At 46.8% G+C, this 22,418-nt stretch overlaps 1 protein-coding gene across 1 annotated transcript in view; it reads left to right on the plus strand.

Moving 5' to 3' along the window:
• HHIPL1 (HHIP like 1) overlaps positions 1 to 20,792 on the plus strand; it is a 152,326-nt gene extending 131,534 nt beyond the window's left edge. The window contains exons 8-9 of the mRNA XM_069208295.1: positions 2,179 to 2,261; positions 16,115 to 20,792. Coding sequence (XP_069064396.1) covers positions 2,179 to 2,261; positions 16,115 to 16,773 — 742 coding nt within the window. The 3' untranslated portion in view covers positions 16,774 to 20,792. The remainder of the gene's footprint in view (positions 1 to 2,178; positions 2,262 to 16,114) is intronic.
• Positions 20,793 to 22,418: the final 1,626 nt, after the last annotated feature.

The raw sequence follows: 22,418 nt of genomic DNA on the forward strand, positions 1-22,418 counted from the left end.
TACTTCCAGCACCTATGTGGAAAACCATCAAACAAGAAGCAAGCAAATGAGAGTACAGTAAACTCAATCAGTGGAAGCTGTGGTCAGCTCTCGGAAAGCCCACAATAGGTTTTTTGCAACCCGATCAAATCGCTGACCTCCCTGGTAGGCTCATCCTAAAAAGGGGAGAACCAAAGGAGTGGTCAAGAAGATGCAATACAAAAGCTTGGGTATCCGCACAAGGTACTGGACTTCAGTAACTTCAGGGAAATCCACAAAAGATTTGACATGCAATTGCTATAGTTAAAGACCAAGTAATAGACACCTAAATGGAAAGTGTATACAGTTTGTAACTAGTGGTTTGAAGTGCCTCAGTCAATACAAAACAGTTAAAGTAAGATTTTTGTCATGAAGAAAGTCAAGTGAAATATATGTGAAGTGCTGTGATTTCTGCAATCATATGCTTGCGTAATTCATGAAGTATGTGAATCATGTAGAGCTAAGCCACGGAAATAGGGCTAATCACTAGTGCTGGCCCATTAGCTTATGGTCCTTAATGTCTTCCACTTCCACCTCCCCCATGTTTGTTGGTGTTGAGATGGGTCATTGGGTAATGGTAAAATGAAAAAATGAGGCTGTAGTTCAACCCAATAATAATTGTGTCTGATGTTCACGGCCAGCGTCACAGTGCTTTAGATGACTTACGCAGAATTTCTAGGTTATTAGATACAGTAGCTTACAGTCTGTGCTTCATTTGCAAAAGAGTAAGGGGCATATTTATCATTTTTGATGCAAAACTGCAAGTTTAGCATCAACTTGCGCCATTCCGGAGCGCCATCCGGGTGCCATATTTATGGAATGGTGCAAGCTGGTGCAAAGGGTGGGCTTGCGTAAAAAAAAACAACGTTAGCTGGGTGGGGGTGGCGGTATGGGAGAAAGGGTTTTGCACAAAAAATTACGTTAGGCTGGTTAGAGGCAAAAAGAAATGCCTCTAACCAGCCTAGCATCATTTTCTGATGCAGAGCCATCCATACCACATGACTCCTGTCTTAGAAAAGGCAAGAGTCATGCCCACCACCCCAATGGCCAGCACAGGGAACCAGTGTCCCCTGGGCAAGGCCATTGCACCCTGTTCCATTTAAGGGGCCCCAAGTTGGGCCCCGATGGCACTTTAATTTTAAAAAATAAATACTTACCTCTACCTACCCTACGTACCTGGGATGGGGTCCCCATCCTTTGGTGTCCCTCTGGTGTGGGTGGAGGTGTTCCCCGGGCTTGAGAAGGGCACCTGTGGACCCATTCCATGGTATTTAACCATGGAAATGGGTCGACAGGCCCCCTAACACCTGGTCTGACCCAGGCGTTAAATAATTATTTAGCCACTCCCCCCACCCGTGCGTCATTTTAGCACAGGAGATAAATATAGGGCTATGGGATTAGCACCATTTTTTAGATGGGAACGCCTACCTGGCATCTCATTGATGCAATGTAGGTTCACGCATCTAAAAAATGGTGCAAACTCCAATATTTTTATAGTAGACGGGTCTAATGTCAAAAAATAAATATGGAGTTAGTTTTGCGCCAAATTTGTGTCCAAAAAAATGACGCACATTCGGACTAAATGGGGTAAAATATGCACCTAATGGCTGGACCCAAACTTTTGCCTAGAAGAATGCAGCTGGCGCTGTCGAAGATCGGTGTACTAAATACCAAGGCTGCCTCGCCTTGATTCCACCTCCTGCCTCCTCAGTCACTTTATCATGCCTGTCTGTTTATCTCACTCTTGCAGGTTCTTTCTCATTTCTTGTTTCTCCCGTTGTCACTATTTTCCCGTCTGCGTTTTCCTCCTTCTTTACCCATTTTGTGTTTTTCTCTCTGAGCCTCTAGATCAAAGTTTGCTTTCCCCAAAAATGAGTGCCAAAGGGCCCCACTTGCAACCACCTGCTCAACTTAAGCACTGCTTACAATTATAACGAGATACTACCGAGTGGACAGCATTAATCTATGAGCGATCCTTGTTTTTAGCAACATTTCGGAGTCATTAAGGTTCTGATTTTAACTTTTTTTTTTTTTTTACCGGTTTCCAAATGTGGAAATACATTATTATCATTGTAAGTGAACTCTGACTTTTGAATGGTTGACTGGTTTGACTGTATGCGACTGACTAATTCCAACCTGTCTTTTTCTTTGCTTCTTTAGACGTGCCCCACCAGGGAAGTGTCATTATGAGCCTTTGCCTGTTCGTGTTAAAAGCAAACGCATAGAGTTTGTACCAAAGGAAAGTAAGTTACATTGTGTTTTTCCCTCCCATTCTAATAATACAATCGCCATATAACTGCTGGGTCAAAAGGTTCAGCTATTAGACTTTTGTAAACATGGAGTCAACGGCAGCTTTTACAGTGTTACAGTTTCACTTGTCTAACAAAAATAAAACGAATCCAACAATCATACACAGGTCTAGATATCTATTTACATATGCAAATACAGAACGTGGGTCATTTTAAATGAGGTAGTTGTTTCATCTGGGAAGCTGCACACAAGCATAAATAGTAGTATCTTAAGTGTATTTGATATGCACAAAGGTTTTTTTACATAATGAGGACGAAATGAAACTGAAGCCTAGTTGTGATGCCCCAGAAACATAAGCAAATGAGCCACTGTGTCGCACTTTTTACCTAAAGCTGATTTCGAGCCTTGGAGGAGCTGATGCTGATGCGACTTATGCTCACTTTCACAGGGAACATGGCCTTCTTGATTGACTACTGATAATTACAGTGCTTGGCTGTAAACAGTTATGCAGTGCGCTGATTCTCCCTAGGTGAATCTAGATGCAAGTTATACTACTCCATCCTCTCCCAGTTTAGCATATAGAAGTAGGATTAACGGTGGCAAGTGTTTTAGATGACTTTTTAACCATGGTAGAAATGTTCATTTTATTCTCTCGGTTTGCAACATGCATTTGTGCTGTATTATATCCTGTGTAGTTGTTTTTGATGTGATAAGTAACATTGTGAAATAAACACTCTTTTTAGTTAAAGTGTCTTGTTCCTAGTGCACTTTGTGTCTGGTATTGAGAAGAACGAAATAGGTTTGTTTCCAATCGCCACAGTGTCCCTGAATCCATGTTTAGGGGCTGTTAGTAACCCAGAAGCATTGACGCCACTTCAACTGTGTATTGCATACAAAGGGATAATGCACTAGGCAAGGGCATCCTTGACCACTGAGCCTATACCTTCTTAAGAGGGCCTGAGAAGCAGATCCAACATGTACACATAGGAAAACAGAACAACACGAGTTGAAAGTTGAAATGAGCTTCAAAATTCAATATATCCATGTCGTAGCTAACAGCAGGCAAAGCCCAAAGTGGTGTTAAGACAATGATACTTCCAACACTACTTGCCCTCAGTCTAATTGAGCCACTAAAGCATGCCATTCATTAGGTGCATCCTCTCATGCTGGTGTAGTAAGAGAGATGGGGCCACCTCAAGCTGCTTACAAACAGTGGGGCCTGTGTGAGCAGGATCCACCTTACTGCAGGATTCCCAGTATCTTACTTGGGATGGTCTGCTAACCTGCATCTGCTTTCAGTGACGACCAGTAATTCCACAAGTTTGCCATCCCAAGAGAAGGATGTGTTGCATTCTCCATCAACCACAGCACATTTACATGTCTCTCTAATCCACACTATTTAAGAGAAATATCACGCTAAAGAGCAGTGCTATGCTGTTGATGCTAACAATGTATTTGTATCCAAGCAGTACAGGCTTCTGGCTGGCTTACATTTACCCGGATGGGGAACAAACCTACCTTGAACCTTTTCCATAGTCAGCCAGTGTACCTTTCACCAGTAAATATTCCCAGTACCCCTCGGAAGACACTTGTGGACCAGTGCTACATAGTCACCCAATTCCTTCCTTTAGCCTCACGAGTCTACAAAAGCCATTGGATTGCCAGCAAGCCACATACTGACCCCCATGCAATTGAGTCCTACTAGACTGCTGCATGTCCCAAGAGTGGGTCAGAAATTGTCCTAGGACCTGGTCAGTAAAAGAGCTTTCTTGATTACAGTTGACAACAAGACAGCCCAGTACCTTGGGCCTGATCAGTATGAAATCTGTAGTGCCTTAAACTGGGCCTGCTGCCCCTCACCACATAGTCACAGGTAGAATCATTCTTTCAACTGAGTATGAAGAGAAACGAATTGTGCATGTGACTGCCTTCACCACTCATTTGGGGCTGCGCTTGTCCTTCCGCATTAGCTCACAATTAGCACAGTCACACACATAACCTGATGGAAGGGTAGCAAGAACTCATATATGAAGGGCTTTTTCCAGCACCACAGCTGTTACAAAATGATGGCCCTTCTGATGCATAAGGAACTAAGAGCAAGTTTGTACCAAAGTGTCATAATATTTCTGATCAGGGCACACCTGGTGTCGTCCTCTTCAAAAGAATATCTAGCCTGTAATTGACTGAGCTCCCTTACTAAATTGTGGAATGCAACAAAGACTTGCATGTGTGTTTGTATTGGCTATCTTATTCCTTATAAATTAATGGTAATGGTAACACAATGCATTATGCCATTTAAATGAATGATTATGTATGTTCGTATGGCTGAATGATCTAAATGCGACAGCAATTGCCCAATAAACAGATACAGATTAATTTAAAATGTGATCCTTAGTCCATCAGAGTAGAGCTTCATTTCCACTCTGGAGAAGATGGCCTGAGCACATTGGTTTGTGAACCTTCTTCATATAAATTAGACACTGCCTTATTCCTCCCCTCACGGCTCACATTTTGTATATTAAATGTGACACCCTTGCATCCTGTGGCAAATCAGTGCAATAGCGAGTGTGATCTAGTTGTGCTTTTTTTCTGGATGTGTGGATGTGTGTCAACTTAGTGATGATGGTACTTACATTCTGGGCATGTTTTAGGCTCCCAGGAATACATTTCCATGAAGGAGGTTGCAGATTATGATGTTGCTTGCAAGGTACTGGGATGACCAGTTTGGATGAGGTCTTTGAGTAAGCAACAATAACCTTCTATGTGTTCAGGCTTTGACTCACTCCTGGTGTGAATGGGCACTGTTCCAGTGCATGGCATCTGCTTCTTGGAGTTTTCCCGTGCATTTGGTGGTGAAGGGACATCGTTCTCCCATTTTCTGTGTTACTAATGTAGGAAAGCTAATTTCCCATTTGGCGAGTCATGCTCTGGGAAGGCAATAGAATGGTCTAGGGAAAAAGTGGGGCGTTGACCAAGAGAAAGGCGGAGAGGGAACTTGGTGACAGATTGAGATGTAGATTGTGACGGAGGGTGGAGTGAGTATTTGTCTGTGGCGGGGCTGGTGAGAGATCAGTACTTACCATCAGATCTCAGGCCCTGTTTATCAGATAGGCATGGCTGGGGAAGATGGCTGTAGCTATAACAACTTCAATGATCGCCTGCATACAAGTACAAGTCCCCACAAAACTCCATCTGATTGGACATCAAGACTCTGGATATGGAGAACATGTGTACAAAAAGGAGCACCTTTGAGAATCATATATGCTAAGTAATAATGTTATACGGTGATAGAGGAGCGCTTCCCAGTATCATAAGTGCTGTAATAAATGAATGTTTATCGATGCAAACTCTGGAGGTTCAGAAAGGTAGATGCCTTATCCTGAACCTGCAACCCAATGGAGGAAAACCAAAATACCAAGCTAGATCTGCGTTTCATCTTACAAAAAAATTCAAGGGAATAAGAAGAGGTGGTAGTGGTGGTTGAACATAGAGAGTCCTTGGACATCCTGTGATCAAACATTCAAAATACAGACAAAGAATCCTGGCTTTGGGAGGAGCCAGGTAGATAAAAAAGAGACTCTGCTGTATCATGAGAATGTCCTGTACCTTCCTACACTAGAACAGTGACAGGAAGTCATACAGCAGGAACATGATTCCGATCTAGCTCGACACTTCAGAAGATAAAATTTATTTGGTGCTCCTGCAATCAATCAATCAATCAATCACTACATTTATAAAGCGCACTATGTACCCGTCAGGGTTTCGAGGCGCTGGGGGGGGGTGTGAGCTGTTAGCGGTCGAAAAGCCAGGTCTTGAGGAGTCTCCTGAAGGTGAGGAGGTCCTGGGTCTGGCGTAGTGAGGTGGGGAGAGAGTTCCAGGTCTTGGCGGCGAGGAAGGAGAAGGATCTGCCGCCGGAGGTCTTGCGCTGGATCCTGGGGACGATGGCGAGGGCGAGATTGGCAGAGCGGAGTTGACGAGTGGGGGCGTAAAAGTTGAGTCTGGAGTTGAGGTAGGTAGGTCCGGTGTTGTGTAGAGCCTTGTGAGCGTGGGTGAGGAGTTTAAAGGTGATCCTCTTGTCCACGGGGAGCCAGTGGAGGTCCTTCAGGTGAGGGGAGATGTGACATCGGCGGGGTATGTCGAGGATCAGGCGGGCGGATGCATTTTGGATACGCTGGAGTCGTTTGATGTCTTTTGTTGGGATGCCTGTGTAGAGTGCGTTGCCGTAGTCAAGTCTGCTACTGACGAGGGCTTGGGTCACCGTCTTTCTGGTTCCTGTTGGGATCCACTTGAAAATTCTGCGGAGCATTCGAAGGGTGTTGAAGCAGGAAGAGGAGACGGCGCTGACCTGTTTGGACATGGTGAGGGCGGAGTCCAGGATGAAGCCGAGGTTTCTTGCATGGCTGGCTGGGCTGGGTGGGGGACCGAAGTCGGTGGGCCACCAGGAGTCGTTCCAGGCCGAAGGGGTGCGCCCGAGGATGAGGACTTCCGTCTTGTCGGAGTTGAGCTTCAGGCGGCTGTCGTTCATCCACTCGGCGATGGCTTTTAGTCCCTCGTGGAGGTTGGTTTTGGCGGTGAGTGGGTCTTTGGTCAGGGAGAGGACGAGCTGGGTGTCGTCGGCGTAGGAGATGATGCTGAGGTGATGTTGGCGGGCCAGTTTAGCGAGGGGGGCCATGTAGACGTTGAACAACGTAGGGCTGAGGGAGGAGCCTTGGGGGACGCCGCAGATGAGGTTGGTGGCTTTGGAGCGGAAAGGGGAGAGTTGTACTCTCTGGGTTCTGTCGGAGAGGAAGGATGAGATCCAGTTGAGGGCTTTATCTTGGATGCCGGCTTCAAGGAGGCGGGTCAGTAGGGTGCGGTGGCAGACTGTGTCAAAAGCGGCAGATAGGTCGAGGAGGATGAGGGCTGAGGTTTCGCCGTTGTCCATTTGAGTTCTGATGTCATCTGTGGCGGCGAGGAGTGCAGTCTCGGTGCTGTGGTTTCGTCTGAAACCGGATTGAGAGGGGTCTAGGATGGAGTTGTCTTTGAGGAAGAGGGCGAGCTGGGTGTTGACGATCTTCTCGATGACTTTTGCTGGAAAAGGGAGGAGAGAGATCGGTCGGAAGTTTTTGAGGTCGTTGGGGTCAGCCTTGGGTTTCTTGAGAAGGGGTTGGATTTCTGCGTGTTTCCAGCTGTCTGGGAAGGTGGCGGAGTCGAAGGAGAGGTTGATGATCTTGCGGAGTTTGGGGGCGATGATGGCGTTGGCTTTGTTGAACACGTGATGTGGGCATGGGTCCGTGGGGGAGCCTGAGTGGATGGTGTTCATGGTTGTCATTGTTTCGGTGTCGTCCACGTGGGTCCAGGCGGTGAGGCGGCAGGCGTCTGTGGAGATGTCAGGGGTGGGGTCTGGCGGCGGAGTGGTGTTGAAGCTGTCGTGGATGGTTGTGATTTTCTGGTGGAAGAAGGTGGAGAGGTCGTCGCAGAGTTTCTGGGAGGGCGGGATGTCGTCGGAGTTGGCGTTGGGGTTTGAGAGTTCCTTTACGATGCCGAAGAGTTCTTTGCAGTCGTGGGCGTTGTTGTTGATGCGTTCAGTGAAGTGGGCGCGCTTGGCGACTCGGATCCGTTGGTGGTGTTCACGGTTGGCGTCTTTGAGGGAGGCGAGGTTGTCGGGTGTGCGCTCTAAGATCCACTTCTTCTTGAGCTTCTGGCAGCGGCTTTTGGAGGCGGTCAGTTCGTCTGTGAACCAGGCTGGTTTTTTCTTTCCTTGGTTGGCGGTGGGTTTCTTGAGTGGGGCTAAGGTGTTGGTGCAGTCGAGGATCCATTGATGGAGGTTGATGGCGGCAGTGCTTGGGTCGGTTGAGTCGGGTGGTGGGTTTTTGACGAGGGTGCTGGTTAGTGGGTCTTGGATGATTTTTCCCCAGCGGCGGTGAGGAGGTAGGGGGATGCGGTGGTGTTCAGTGATTTTCGTATAGGAAAAGTGGACGCAGTGATGGTCGGTCCAGTGGAGTTCGGAGGTGTGGCTGAAAGAGATGTGGTTGCTTGAGGTGAGGAGGGGGTCAAGAGTGTGTCCGGCGATGTGGGTGGGAGTGTTGACCAGTTGACGGAGTCCGAGGTTGAGGAGGTTGGAGGTCAGTGATGCGGTGTTGACGTCATTGTTATTTTCCAGATGGTAGTTTAGATCTCCCAGGAGGATGTAGTCTGGGGAAGCGAGGGCGTGGGTGCTCGCGAGGTTGGCGATAGTGTCGCTGAAGGGGGCTCTTGGTCCTGGAGGGCGGTATATGAGGGTTCCTCTGAGGGTCGTGTTGGGGTCCGTGTGGATCTGGAAGTGGAGGTGTTCAGCTGTCTTGAGGGTGTCGTCCGTGTGGGTGTGGATTTTGAGGGTAGATTTGTGGGCGATGGCTATTCCGCCACCGATTCCGTTGGTTCGATCTCTTCTGGTGATTTTGTATCCCTCTGGTATGGCGATTGCGATGTCCGGGGCCGAGGAGTCGTTCCACCAGGTTTCGGTCAGGAAGGCCACGTCAGGGGCGGTGGTGTCGAGTAAGTCCCAGAGTTCGATGGCGTGTTTTCGTGCGGAGCGTGTGTTGATGAGGATGCAGTTCAGGTGGTTGGTGTTGGAAGTTCTTGTTGTTGGCTTCGCCGTTCTGTCGCAGGAGAAGTTGCAGATGCGGCAGGAGAAGGGTCCTTTTGTGTGCTTCGGGGTTGCAAGGAAGCACTCTGCGGAGGGGCCGGGGTTGAGTGCGCGGAGTTCGTTGGTTGAGTAGCGGACGCAGGGGCTGCGGGGGGCGCGGGGACCAGGGGGGGTGGCGCTGGGCGCGGTCCAGGCGCGGACGGGCGCAGACGGGCTCCGGCGCGCCAGCGGCGCGGTCGTGCAGCGCCAGCCATTAAGAAGAGAGGGGGGAGGGGGGAGGGGGGAGGGAGGAGCAGCTGGGAGGCGGGAGGCGGGAGGGAGCGGCGAATGGGGGCGCGAGGGGGGCGGGGCCGCAGGGAGGCAGCGGCAGGGATCGGAGAGCAGGGGGAGCGCACAAGGGGCAAAAGGCACAAAAAACTAGCGAAATTAAAGGCAGTCACAATATGAAAACACACAGTATGAAATACAGTAATGGCACAGTACACGATCGGGGAAACAGCAATCAGAGGGGCACAACGGGGGCAGAAGCGCCGGAGGCGAGGCGCAGAAAAATGAGAAAAACAACTTACAGGACGGCGGAAAGCGGCACACGGGTCAAGTGAAGCTAGTCAGAGCCCACTAGACCCCAGGGATGAGGCGCAGGAGGATGCCTGCGGGTGGAGGAGGGCCTCGAACACGCAAACAGCAGCGTGGTCGGGGGACAGAGGCAGGAGGCAGCAGGTTGGTGCTGCGGTCGTGGGGGGCGACCTCAGGACCTGAAACAGGTCAGAGGTCGCTCACTCGCGACGCGCAGCGCCAGCCATTAAGAAGGGAGGGGGGAGGGAGGAGCAGGCGGGAGGCGGGAGGGAGCGGCGAATGGGGGCGCAAGGGGGGCGGGCACGCAGGGAGGCAGCGGCAGGGATCGGAGAGCAGGGGGAGCGCACAAGGGGCAAAAGGCACAAAAAACGAGCGAAATTAAAGGCAGTCACAATATGAAAACACACAGTATGAAATACAGTAATGGCACAGTACACGATCGGGGAAACAGCAATCAGAGGGGCACAACGGGGGCAGAAGCGCCGGAGGCGAGGCGCAGAAAAATGAGAAAAACAACTTACAGGACGGCGGAAAGCGGCACACGGGTCAAGTGAAGCTAGTCAGAGCCCACTAGACCCCAGGGATGAGGCGCAGGAGGATGCCTGCGGGTGGAGGAGGGCCTCGAACACGCAATCAGCAGCGTGGTCGGGGGACAGAGGCAGGAGGCAGCAGGTTGGTGCTGCGGTCGTGGGGGGCGAGCTCAGGACCTGAAACAGGTCAGAGGTCGCTCACTCGCGACGCGCAGCGCCAGCCATTAATAAGGGAGGGGGAGGGAGGAGCAGCTGGGAGGCGGGAGGGAGCGGCGAATGGGGGCGCGAGGGGGGCGGGGCCACAGGGAGGCAGCGGCAGGGATCGGAGAGCAGGGGGAGTGCACAAGGGGCAAAAGGCACAAAAAACGAGCGAAATTAAAGGCAGTCACAATATGAAAACACACAGTATGAAATACAGTAATGGCACAGTACACGATTGGGGAAACAGCAATCAGAGGGGCACAACGGGGGCAGAAGCGCCGGAGGCGAGGCGCAGAAAAATGAGAAAAACAACTTACAGGACGGCGGAAAGCGGCACACGGGTCAAGTGAAGCTAGTCAGAGCCCACTAGACCCCAGGGATGAGGCGCAGGAGGATGCCTGCGGGTGCAGGAGGGCCTCGAACACGCAAACAGCAGCGTGGTCGGGGGACAGAGGCAGGAGGCAGCAGGTTGGTGCTGCGGTAGTGGGGGGCGAGCTCAGGACCTGAAACAGGTCAGAGGTCGCTCACTCGCGACGCGCAGCGCCAGCCATTAAGAAGGGAGGGGGGAGGGAGGAGCAGCTGGGAGGCGGGAGGCGGGAGGGAGCGGCGAATGGGGGCGCGAGGGGGGCGGGGCCGCAGGGAGGCAGCGGCAGGGATCGGAGAGCAGGGGGAGCGCACAAGGGGCAAAAGGCACAAAAAACTAGCGAAATTAAAGGCAGTCACAATATGAAAACACACAGTATGAAATACAGTAATGGCACAGTAGACGATCGGGGAAACAGCAATCAGAGGGGCACAACGGGGGCAGAAGCGCCGGAGGCGAGGCGCAGAAAAATGAGAAAAACAACTTACAGGACGGCGGAAAGCGGCACACGGGTCAAGTGAAGCTAGTCAGAGCCCACTAGACCCCAGGGATGAGGCGCAGGAGGATGCCTGCGGGTGGAGGAGGGCCTCGAACACGCAAACAGCAGCGTGGTCGGGGGACAGAGGCAGGAGGCAGCAGGTTGGTGCTGCAGTCGTAGGGGGCGAGCTCAGGACCTGAAACAGGTCAGAGGTCGCTCACTCGCGACGCGCAGCGCCAGCCATTAAGAAGGGAGGGGGGAGGGAGGAGCAGCTGGGAGGCGGGAGGCGGGAGGGAGCAGCGAATGGGGGCGCGAGGGGGGCGGGGCCGCAGGGAGGCAGCGGCAGGGATCGGAGAGCAGGGGGAGCGCACAAGGGGCAAAAGGCACAAAAAACGAGCGAAATTAAAGGCAGTCACAATATGAAAACACACAGTATGAAATACAGTAATGGCACAGTACACGATCGGGGAAACAGCAATCAGAGGGGCACAACGGGGGCAGAAGCGCCGGAGGCGAGGCGCAGAAAAATGAGAAAAACAACTTACAGGACGGCGGAAAGCGGCACACGGGTCAAGTGAAGCTAGTCAGAGCCCACTAGACCCCAGGGATGAGGCGCAGGAGGATGCCTGCGGGTGGAGGAGGGCCTCGAACACGCAAACAGCAGCGTGGTCGGGGGACAGAGGCAGGAGGCAGCAGGTTGGTGCTGCGGTCGTGGGGGGCGAGCTCAGGACCTGAAACAGGTCAGAGGTCGCTCACTCGTGACGCGCAGCGCCAGCCATTAAGAAGGGAGGGGGGAGGGAGGAGCAGCTGGGAGGCGGGAGGGAGCGGCGAATGGGGGCGCGAGGGGGGTGGGCCGCAGGGAGGCAGCGGCAGGGATCGGAGAGCAGGGGGAGCGCACAAGGGGCAAAAGGCACAAAAAACAAGCGAAATTAAAGGCAGTCACAATATGAAAACACACAGTATGAAATACAGTAATGGCACAGTACACGATCGGGGAAACAGCAATCAGAGGGGCACAACGGGGGCAGAAGCGCCGGAGGCGAGGCGCAGAAAAATGAGAAAAACAACTTACAGGACGGCGGAAAGCGGCACACGGGTCAAGTGAAGCTAGTCAGAGCCCACTAGACCCCAGGGATGAGGCGCAGGAGGATGCCTGCGGGTGGAGGAGGGCCTCGAACACGCAAACAGCAGCGTGGTCGGGGGACAGAGGCAGGAGGCAGCAGGGTGGTGCTGCGGTCGTGGGGGGCGAGCTCAGGACCTGCAACAACATTTCTGGTGGCCAGCTATGAAATCTAACTTTGTAAAGTACATATCTGCTTGCGCATTCTGCGTGCAAGTCAAGTCAGATTCACAAAAGCTTACTGGTATGCTCTGTTCCATTCAGGACCTCTTATGCTGTAGCAAACCAGTTCTGTGGACCTTCTGGTAGAGATCATTCTATTTACAGGAAACCAGTAATAATAGACCATTTATCTATAATAGGACACTTTAGTTATCCAAACTTCTCACATCTCCAGAATTAGTCAAAATCTATACTCAAATGGTGTTTAGGTTATATTGCATTACCAGAGCCAGATTTACTGACGAAGGTATCCAATTCATGTCACACTTCTGGCCGAATTTATGTAAAAAATTGGAAAATTGATGGTAGGTTGTCAGCTAGTTGCCACCATGAGACTAGTGTCATCATTGAATGACTTGCCAGACTTTAGTGCAGTACCTATGTTGCTTAGCTATTCAATGTGGGAATTATTGGAGCAAGAATCTCTGAGTGGGAGAAAAAACAGAACTAAACATAGAAAACATAGGAATCAAACATTTTAATCTGCGAGGAAAACGAAAAATGATACCCAAATTCCTAGGGCCTTTCAATATAAATAAAAGTATAAACCCAGTTACAGTGAAAATTGACTTGCCCCACTTTCTTCAAATCTAACGGGTATTCCATGTCGAGTTCCTCGATTTGTGCCATCCAGAGACCCCCCCCTTGCTAACGCCACATATATCAGTGCTTGTTGATGGAGAGTTTGAATATGAGGTGAAACAAATACTAAACTCCAATATTACACAAGGAAAAGTGTTCTATTTAGTAGACTGGAAAGGCTTTGACCTTAAGTAAAGATCGTAAAAAACTCAGTGACCACGTCCCAAAATCCTTGCAGAAATTTCACTTACAAAATACTGACAAGCCTGGAACACCACCAGGACGGCGGTCTTTGAGTGGGATACTATAACAACTTCTGTGATTCCCTGCTTACACAGTACAGGTACCCACAAATGTCCCTCTGATCTGACAACGAGAGTCTTGGTGTGGGTAACGTGTATAAAGAAGGAACACTTTCGAGTATCTCAAGTACTAAGTGGTAGTGTTATACTGCGACATAGGAGCGCTTTCATTGGTTCACAACTCACAACATTGTTTAACTCGTATATTGAAGAAGTTAAACGTAAAGTGAGAACATATCCATTGCAGGAAGAGCTCATCACACGCACTGCACAGTGACTCAGCCATCCAGAATCTTCTCACTAGAGGTCGCAAAAGAGTTTGAGATCTAGGCAGCCATTTTGGGGTCACCTCTGCGTAAACCACACGCGCGGGCCAGGACATGTATGGCGACAGTTTCCATTCGATATATCAACTGTCAGCAAGAGCTCCAGCTCTTACCACAGCCCCCCTAAAGGTCCCAGTGGAAGTCTAGCTGCATTAGAAGTTATGTGAAGAAACAGGCCTGGCTTATCCACTGAGAATCATCTTTGGCAGCTGTGTTCTCTCTCTCTCCGTCTTCTCATATTCTCCCCTTTTCTTTGGTATTTTCTAAGAATAGTGTACCTTTTTTCGCTCACTCGGGGAAGGGCTGAGGGGAATTGTTGCCTTAAAGTCGATCATCGCTCCCGCTGGGGCAGTGCAAAAAAAACTGTCAAAACCATTTCTTGAGTAATCTGTCAGACGCCTGGGTTTGAGTCAGGAAGGCGCAGTGCAGAAGGGAGGCATGTGGGGTACGTAACTCGACGGCCGAGTGAGAGCTGCCTCCAGCTTTGCGGATACTCGTTGCTAACTGCTTTAGCAGGCTGTCTGCTACGGATTCTTTTTCAATATATACACGTTTCTGACCTATTCACTTTATTTGATTACAATGTTGCTGTAGTCGTGCCATGTATTTTCAATTCGTTATTAAAGCTCCCTCTTGGCTGTTTTCTGCTTTCATGGCGTGAAGTCGCAGGCAATATTGAGGCCTAACTACCCTTGACAGTGGTAAAAGGCACCTATATTAATACAGGTAGTGAGTGGGTGTATTCAGCTCATTTATGAATTAAATCATGTAACTCCCCCGCTTACCTAGAACCTGTGGGACAAATGTGGGATTGTAAACTCACGCCTTTTGGTTGAATTTGAAAAGAGGTGAAAGTAAGCCTAATGGGCTGTACAGGGGAGCAATTTAGTAAGTAAAGGCCCTCATTATTTTCATGTAGTTAATCGTGATTCAGACGACAACAGGCGTTGGCATCCCACTCAGAGTTACAGTGTGAGCAAAATTAATGTACATGGCGGTTGCTAAATTTTGCCTGTTAAACCTAGTAAACATTTTGCAAGAAAAAAAGTGCAAATGTCTTAATTTTGCTCCTCAGAATGGCGGAAAGGATGCAATACTGTCGTGATATTTCTGGCGGGGACTGCAAATCAAAACGGGGGTATAATACTGCATGCCTTGAAATGAGCATCAGTATTTACTGGGTGCTGCATTACCTTCCCGAATAAGAAGGGCATCAGAATTAAGCTTAGTGATGTGGTTAGAGCCTCTAATGTCTGGCCCCAAAGTCGTCTCTCGTCTATTACTGTTCACCAGTCTCCACCCTTACAATAATTTTTTAAAGGTTGCAAAATATGTGTAGCTTCATTATAAATAGTAAGATCCTAAAAAAGATTGAAGAAACAAGGAAGGAATGTAGGACCTGATGTTGAACGTGACAGACAAGTTACTTCATCACAAATGTGACAGATATCTAATCCGCCTTATTATAAGTGCCGTAGGATAACAGGCATTTGTAATAAGGCTGATATCCTCCAAACACTTAATCAGGCCCATAATATCTTACAGAGCTTTCCTGCTTATGGCTAACGAAAGTAACTTAATTCAGAGCCAAAAGACTTTAGTGGGGCCATATATATTTCCCTATCTACATAGGGCTGCTGGAATTATGCAAGTATGCAACACTTTCCACACAATTATTGATATGCTGCATTTGCCACTTAATGTACAATCTGCTACGTATTTTGTAGATTTTGCTAAAATAGCAGTAACGGACCAAGAATAACAAAAAAAAAGGTCAAAACCTGATTCCATGCAATGGCAGCCCCTGTACAGAGGTTACCTACTGACATGTTAGTTGCTGATTCAAGCTTTCAGGTGTTATTTTGTACTAATGAGGTGCAACTTTGCCCAGACAGTATAAAGGGGGCTATCCAATGCTAGAGAATAAAACAGTTATTTTTACTTAGTTCTCCATCTCCAAAAATCATTAACAGTAAGCATTCTAGAACGTTTATTTGATGATGTCGCCTGGGAGTTTCAGATCTGTAGTGACATCATTCACGTGATGTCACTTTTAACAGATGTCTCCTCGAGCAGGACATTGACTTTTTTCCGTTGTTTTTCTAAAATATTAGAAATATTGTCTTAATACAAAAATAAAACGTAACTCCACAAGGCCAGTATTTGCCTCTATCTCACAATTATGTTCAGAGTAAATATGCCCAGATGTCAACCAAGATGGCAAACAATATGGGGGCATGGGCGCTGCTGCGCTGTGCCCATTGATTAAAATATCTTCAAAACTATGCATAAGTAAAGATCTGAATTGGACACTGTGATGCTGCATGTAGCCAGTACAAATATGCCAAGAACCCTGTTCTAAACAGCATTGTTGCTTTTACTTTTCCACCTCAGCACCTTGTATCCAAGGGCTGTGATTAATTGAGAATATGTTACTGTGGCTTACGTAAAATAGTAAATGAGTTATCATGATTTAACATTGGCTAGGTAATTGTGGCATTTTCCAGAACAATTTCTTACTGTTTTTTCTTTGTTTAGAATTCATACCCAAAACTGTGCCAACCAAACGACCCAAGATTAAAACGACAACTAAACCACCTACCAGAAGTCGTCCAACAGCCCAGCCACCAAAGAACACAACTCCAGATTGGTTGGACGAATTCCTAAAGCTTCTGAGAAAAGAAAGCGGTGTCTACGAGACCTCAAGACTGCACCCCACCTCTGCCACTACCAAACAATCTACAGCAAAGCCTGACAAATCCAGGAAAGGTGGTAAGAGTGGAGAAAGAAGGGGACAGAAGAAGAAAACTAAAACTACAGGTGCTTCTAAAAGGAGAACTGAATCTTCAGAAATACAGAATGGTGCAGTGCGGCTCGTGAACAACAAAGGTAGAACGGACCGCGGAAGAGTGGAAATTTACATAAATGGAGAGTGGGGCACTGTGTGTGACGACCTGTGGAGCATGAAAGCAGCAATGGTGGTGTGCCGCCAGCTAGGATTTTCCTACGTCGTTAAGGCAAGCAAACATGCTGAATTTGGGGAAGGACGTACACTTAATATCCTGCTTGATGACGTCCAATGTACTGGGAAGGAGCGTAACCTCCTCGAATGTGCTCACAAAGGCATTGGTAAACACAACTGCTCCCACACAGAGGACGCAGGTGTTGTTTGTAGCCAGACTGAAAATGCGAGCTAAGACCTTCCAGTCAAAGTGGGGGCTCGGAATTGGTGAAATATATTGTCCAATAATTGTCCAGAATAGTAACACATTTCAGTGTTAGTTAAGTACCAACTGTTTGTAGAGACACGTGTGTGTGCTATGCTACCATTCACAGGGAAAGAAACTCGGCAGTTGGCAAAATTGTCCAAAGTCCTCATTTCATTAGTGCGTGGTATATAAGAAAAAATATCTCTCCGAGCCCACTGAATGTATTAGGTACAGTAAGCACAAGTATATTTATATCGCTACCTAGTGAGATGGAGTTTCACCCCCACCAAGTTATTAAGCATGTAATGCTAACACCTCCCAAAATTTCCCAAACTTTTATACATTTTGTCACATATCCGGTTGAAGCAGAATACATGTGACAGAAATTTAAGCTTTACATAAATGTACTAACAGGTGCCTGGATTTCTCGTGAGAAGAGCGAAAAGACATTAAAAACAGACACAACTTAGGCGATCTGAAATGTTGAATTAATGTAATTGAGAATTCTTGGTTCTTAGTGCCAAGCATGAAAACAAGACGGAGTATGTCAGAGGTGAAATTGGGGGCTGCGTCCTGTAACAGTCGAGCCTGTGATAGTGGAGATGCTGGAGCCCATTCCGTCGTTTTGCTGCAGAAGATTTGGTAAAGGAGGTTCAATAGCCGGAGGTTGGAAGACAGCTGGAGTCTAGGTAGGAGCAACAGAGTGCAGAGCTGCAGGTGCTGGCTTAGAGATGAATGGAGCGTAGAGTTCTCACTACTTCACAGCGATGGTCAGCAGCATCTGAAACGTCCCTTTCAAACGGGGCTGCAGGACAGACTTTCTTTAATATCCCTTCACGACTGCCCAGTGGCCGGACTGCAGGTGGTGCAGGCTTTGGTAGGACAGTCAGGCAGGACAGCTTGGATCTTGTCATGGAAACTGTAGATACAGTGAAACAGTTGCCTTCAAAGCAGAGTCCAGAGCCGCAGGAGAAACTAGAGGATTTGAAGGTAACATTTTGGGTCGACCTAAGATCACTTCTTATTGGCTTAGTTAACTTCTCTGTGAAACGGGCTCAGATGGATCAATGTGCTAAAGGCAGAACATTGGGACTCTTCATCTGGGTTTTTGAACATATTTTAGCTATTTTGTTCTTTAGAGTTGTTACACCTTTCTACTCAGCAAGCTGATTCTGAAATAGAGGAGAAAAAGAGGGTTCCTAGAACACTGGAAGGTTGTACTGGAGCATTAAGTCCCTCAACAATGTTTTGCCTACAGCAATTGCATCAGTGCACAAGATAAGCCGCAACCCAACCTGATAACACACACAAGGACATATGAATAGGAGCAACACTGTAGCATCTAAATAAGATCCTTCTCCAATTGGACACAGGGCCTCTAAGTAGTTGGCTGGGGAGTTAGGGTGGTATAAATCCCTTTCCCAATATTATAACTCTGGCAGGTATCAAAGGAGTGCAAGAAGGAAAGAAGGGCACCAGCCAGTGAGCAACTGCGGCACAAATCATACTGTTGATTCATGCTGTCCAAGTGTGAGAGTAAGAATTTTGGGGCAACCATGCTCCTGGTGCAGTGAATGAAGTTGGAGAGGAAGAATTTAGGGGCAACCACTATCCTGATGCTAACCTTCTACAAGCTTTGGGGGTCTTTTTTTTGTACATGTCTGTTTGATCTTGCCTATTTCTCAGCATCGGATGCCCGCTCTTATAATGCAAGCATTTCAGTGTAGGCACAGGAAATACATCTGGTTGTAAGAAATATATAGTGGCTTTGCTTTTAGGAGTTAATGCAGCTTTTCTGGATGCCTGTCCAGCCAATACATTCTCTAGGGACACTTCATCTTTTGTAAATTGATGTGCAATTCTTTTTACAGTCGGTATTTTAAAGTGTAACAGTAGCTCATTCATCAACTTTTAGGTGTTGATCCTATTTTTGAAAGGGGTTGCTGCAGAAATTAAGACCCCCGTTGCAACCACTACAACCCAGTCATAATTGGCAACTATGGTAACTTTTAGCATTTAGGACACAGATGCACGTTGGGGACACAAGCTCAGCCACTTTTGCTGAACAAACCTAGGTGAGATGTCGACTTTCAACAAGTTTATGTAGGGTGCACACAGTATCCCCTGTCACAATTTCTCAGGTAACATTTCTGAGACAGGAACCATCAACAAAATAAACAAGTTCACAGTTGGGTATTGGTGTATCTAACAAATCAGTGCTTGGTTTGGTTAACTATGCATGACCAGAAGACAGTCTGGGGCTCACCCTTATGGAGATGAGCACCAATGATGCATATTTCAGAGTGAGAAAATGGATCAGAGTGATGTAGGAGGCTCACAACAGTAAAATCTCTTAACAGGTCAACCTAGTAGTGGAGGGATGTTGAGATGTTGTCTTAGTCAAAAGTGCTGCTACAGAGTGAGAGACTACGACAATCAGGGTGAAACCCAGCACAATATTTTATAACATCTCAACAATGTGTTGCAGCAGCAATGACGAAGGTCAAAGAGAGCGGAAGCCATGCTGCTATTGTGTCAAGTTGGTGTAATCCATTTTCAAATTATGATTCATCAGCAAAAATTACTCTTCTCAGTTTATGTAATGAATAAATCAACCATCTTTCATTTCATACAAGTACTGCAAATGTATAAATCCACAATATAATTAATATATTGTCATTCCATGTGTGCCAATTGAACAGAAACCACTCCTCCCCAATATACAAGATATAGCGTTTCAACCCTTTCAGTGGTTTTATGGTTCTCATGTGGACAGAACATACTGGGACATTCTGTAGGACAACAGTGGTCTCTATCTTGCTGATCTTAGCCATATTGGGGGTGATATATTAAACTATGCACCCAATGAAAATTGATACACTAATTTAGAGCTCTGGCTTTGCACCAAAAACCAAGGTTTGATGTGCTGGCCAGGCCCAAAGACATCCGCCTTGCAACCATTAACAGTCGGATGGTACAAATAGATTTCGGCACAGCGTAATGGTCAGTCTTCTGTGCAAAAATAGTTTTGATGATGCTTCACTGCTGTTTGCTCCTCCTTGGGTCACAACAGCTCAACCAGTAAGAAATCAAAGCAAATCAGTTAAAAAAGGGGCCAATAATTAATGATGGTTCTTTTACTGCTGTGAAGAAAGACATAAACAGAAGGGGCACATAGGTACCAGTTTTAAGGTACTCATGTTATTTGGTTATTGCTGCTTTCAAATCCATAAATCAAACTTTAGCACTAGGTAGTGCATTGGTCGCTATTAAATTGCTCACTGGATCACCCCTGTTTCAAAAGAAGAAAATATGTATAGAAAAAATCAGGAAACTGGACACAGACACAGAATTCAACTTAACCAATTAACACTCATAACAAGATATTTCTCATCATATGACAGCTGCATGTGACGTCTGTTAAAAGTGAATTCGTATTCAAGCAGCATACTGCTGGGTTATCTGAAATATCATATCAACAACTTAAAGGTGCATACTCTGGCATGAAGATATTACACCTCAGCTCCTCCGGTTTATAGAGCTCCACAAACATACATCTCTGTTAGGCTTACAGCTCTTTTTCTCAGTAGGTTAAATGTTATGGAAAAACGGAGGCCCCTCATATTCCACAAAGATGCAGTCAATCTTCTTTGGTTAGACCATTCAGAAATGGAAGTATCACCTTTGTGTGTAAATTGATAAAACCATGTGGTCTTTCTTTCTCCAGCACATTTACCTCTCAGTTCCTGTCTCGCACAACATTTCTCAATTATTTGTTAATGAAGCGTTCCTAAGCAATTAATGCAGCAGAATTTGAATCGCACTCGAGAATATGTTGCTTTGCCTCATTTGAAGCTCACTGTAATAAGGTCAGCCACATATATTCATGGATGTTACATTTTCTTCTACAATTGCAGTGCAATTTGTTTATTGAAGTTAATTTAGGGTATTGTTTTAATTGTGGTAAGCAATTTTGTGGTTTAATAAAATCATTTTTAAATTGACCTAAAAATAGTTAGAAGTATTTGTATATTATTTCCAATCAAATTTGCCTTGGTGCGATGAATGAAACAGATCTGTTTTCACCTTTTGTGCTGCTTGCAGAATGCTGTGGTCACCTTTTGGTAAATATCGCAGACATTCACTTACAACTTGATGCACGTTTTGCCACCTCACACCCATCATCCTTGGACTATTAAGGGTAAAGAGCACTTACTACACCACTTGTGCCAGTGTTTAAGACCCGGCCTTCCTCCTGGTGATGTGACCTGGTATCAGAGGAATGGGTGGTGGGAGTAGACTAATGTATACAGTGCATTAGACATATCTCAAAGACAATTAAATAACCATACTGCCCAAAAAAGAAGATGCCAAGAGACCTTCCCAACGGGGACCTTGCAATTTCAGCAAGACCTATAACGTCTGGAGAGACGTTCCTATGTCATCTGAATTACAGGGAGCAACTCAACCACTTTTCCGACCCAGGCACTGACAATCATCCTTCAGCAGCAAACAAAAAGTGTACAACATGTAAACAAGTTTGTGTGCATATCTGACCTCTGAAGATTGTGGTCTGTCCCTTTCAGAAGAAGAGCATCACAATGTGTCCTCAGTGTCCCCAGCCAGAAATCCATAGTGCAGCCAATGAACCTCAAAAAACTTGGAGGACCAGAATCTCAAGAGAAGCAATAAGACATAAGATCCAAAAATCTGAGCACCACCAGAACATCGAAATGAATAACGCGATACCACGTTTCCAATCCACATGTCTTGAAACAAAATAACTTTTATGTCATACTCTGCTTCATCCAACATGAATGGTACATTTTCTGTGAATGGAATTCAGCATTAAGTCATCTTGTTGGTTTCCAATGTATTTGCCACTTGAACAACTGTTTTCATTACAGAAGAGAAATATGATCTTGTTCATTAGGCACCTAAAATTGAAAAGAGTAATGTGCAATTCCAAATCTTTTTAACATAACTTCACAAAGTGTGTGTTGTTTTGTTTTGCTTATAATGGCCAGTGAGCTGATCAGCCTTAACCAGTCTAGCAAGGACAGTCAAACTGCCGACTGTGATTAACACGTGGTACAAAAGATGCAAATCCCTTTGAACTACATAAAGGAGATATATTTATCACTCGGTCATCATCTTGAATCATTCACACTCACATATTTACATATATGTATCAGTGACCCTTCTCTTCTCAAGATCTCCAGAGAGGGGTTGGTTGTAGCAAGTAGTGCAGCTTATTTCGTTTTTGAGCAGCATAGTAGCGCCACTCTGTGCTTATCCAGGTGGCACTCTATTGGCCTGAGTGGGGTTAGACCTAGGAGTGACTACATAAGGCAACAACTGGTATTGTTTAGTTTACTTTTACTGAGTGATTTATGACACATACATGTAGATTAGGTTTCGGTTTACCTGACGAATTGCCCAGATCCATTGACAAAAGAGGCAAGAAACATGTTGACCTTGATTTTGAGGCTACAGTGATATCTCTACTGACCATTGTATCAATTGGCGGCCTTATCTTGTTTTTAATCACAACAACGGAGCCCCTTTATTAAAACTTAGGTTTAGGGCATTCCTTAGTTGTTTTTAGCTTTATCTCTTACCTCCCTCCACCA

The sequence above is a fragment of the Pleurodeles waltl genome, chromosome 9 (assembly GCF_031143425.1).
Source record: "Pleurodeles waltl isolate 20211129_DDA chromosome 9, aPleWal1.hap1.20221129, whole genome shotgun sequence".
In the NCBI taxonomy this organism is placed as follows: domain Eukaryota; kingdom Metazoa; phylum Chordata; class Amphibia; order Caudata; family Salamandridae; genus Pleurodeles; species Pleurodeles waltl.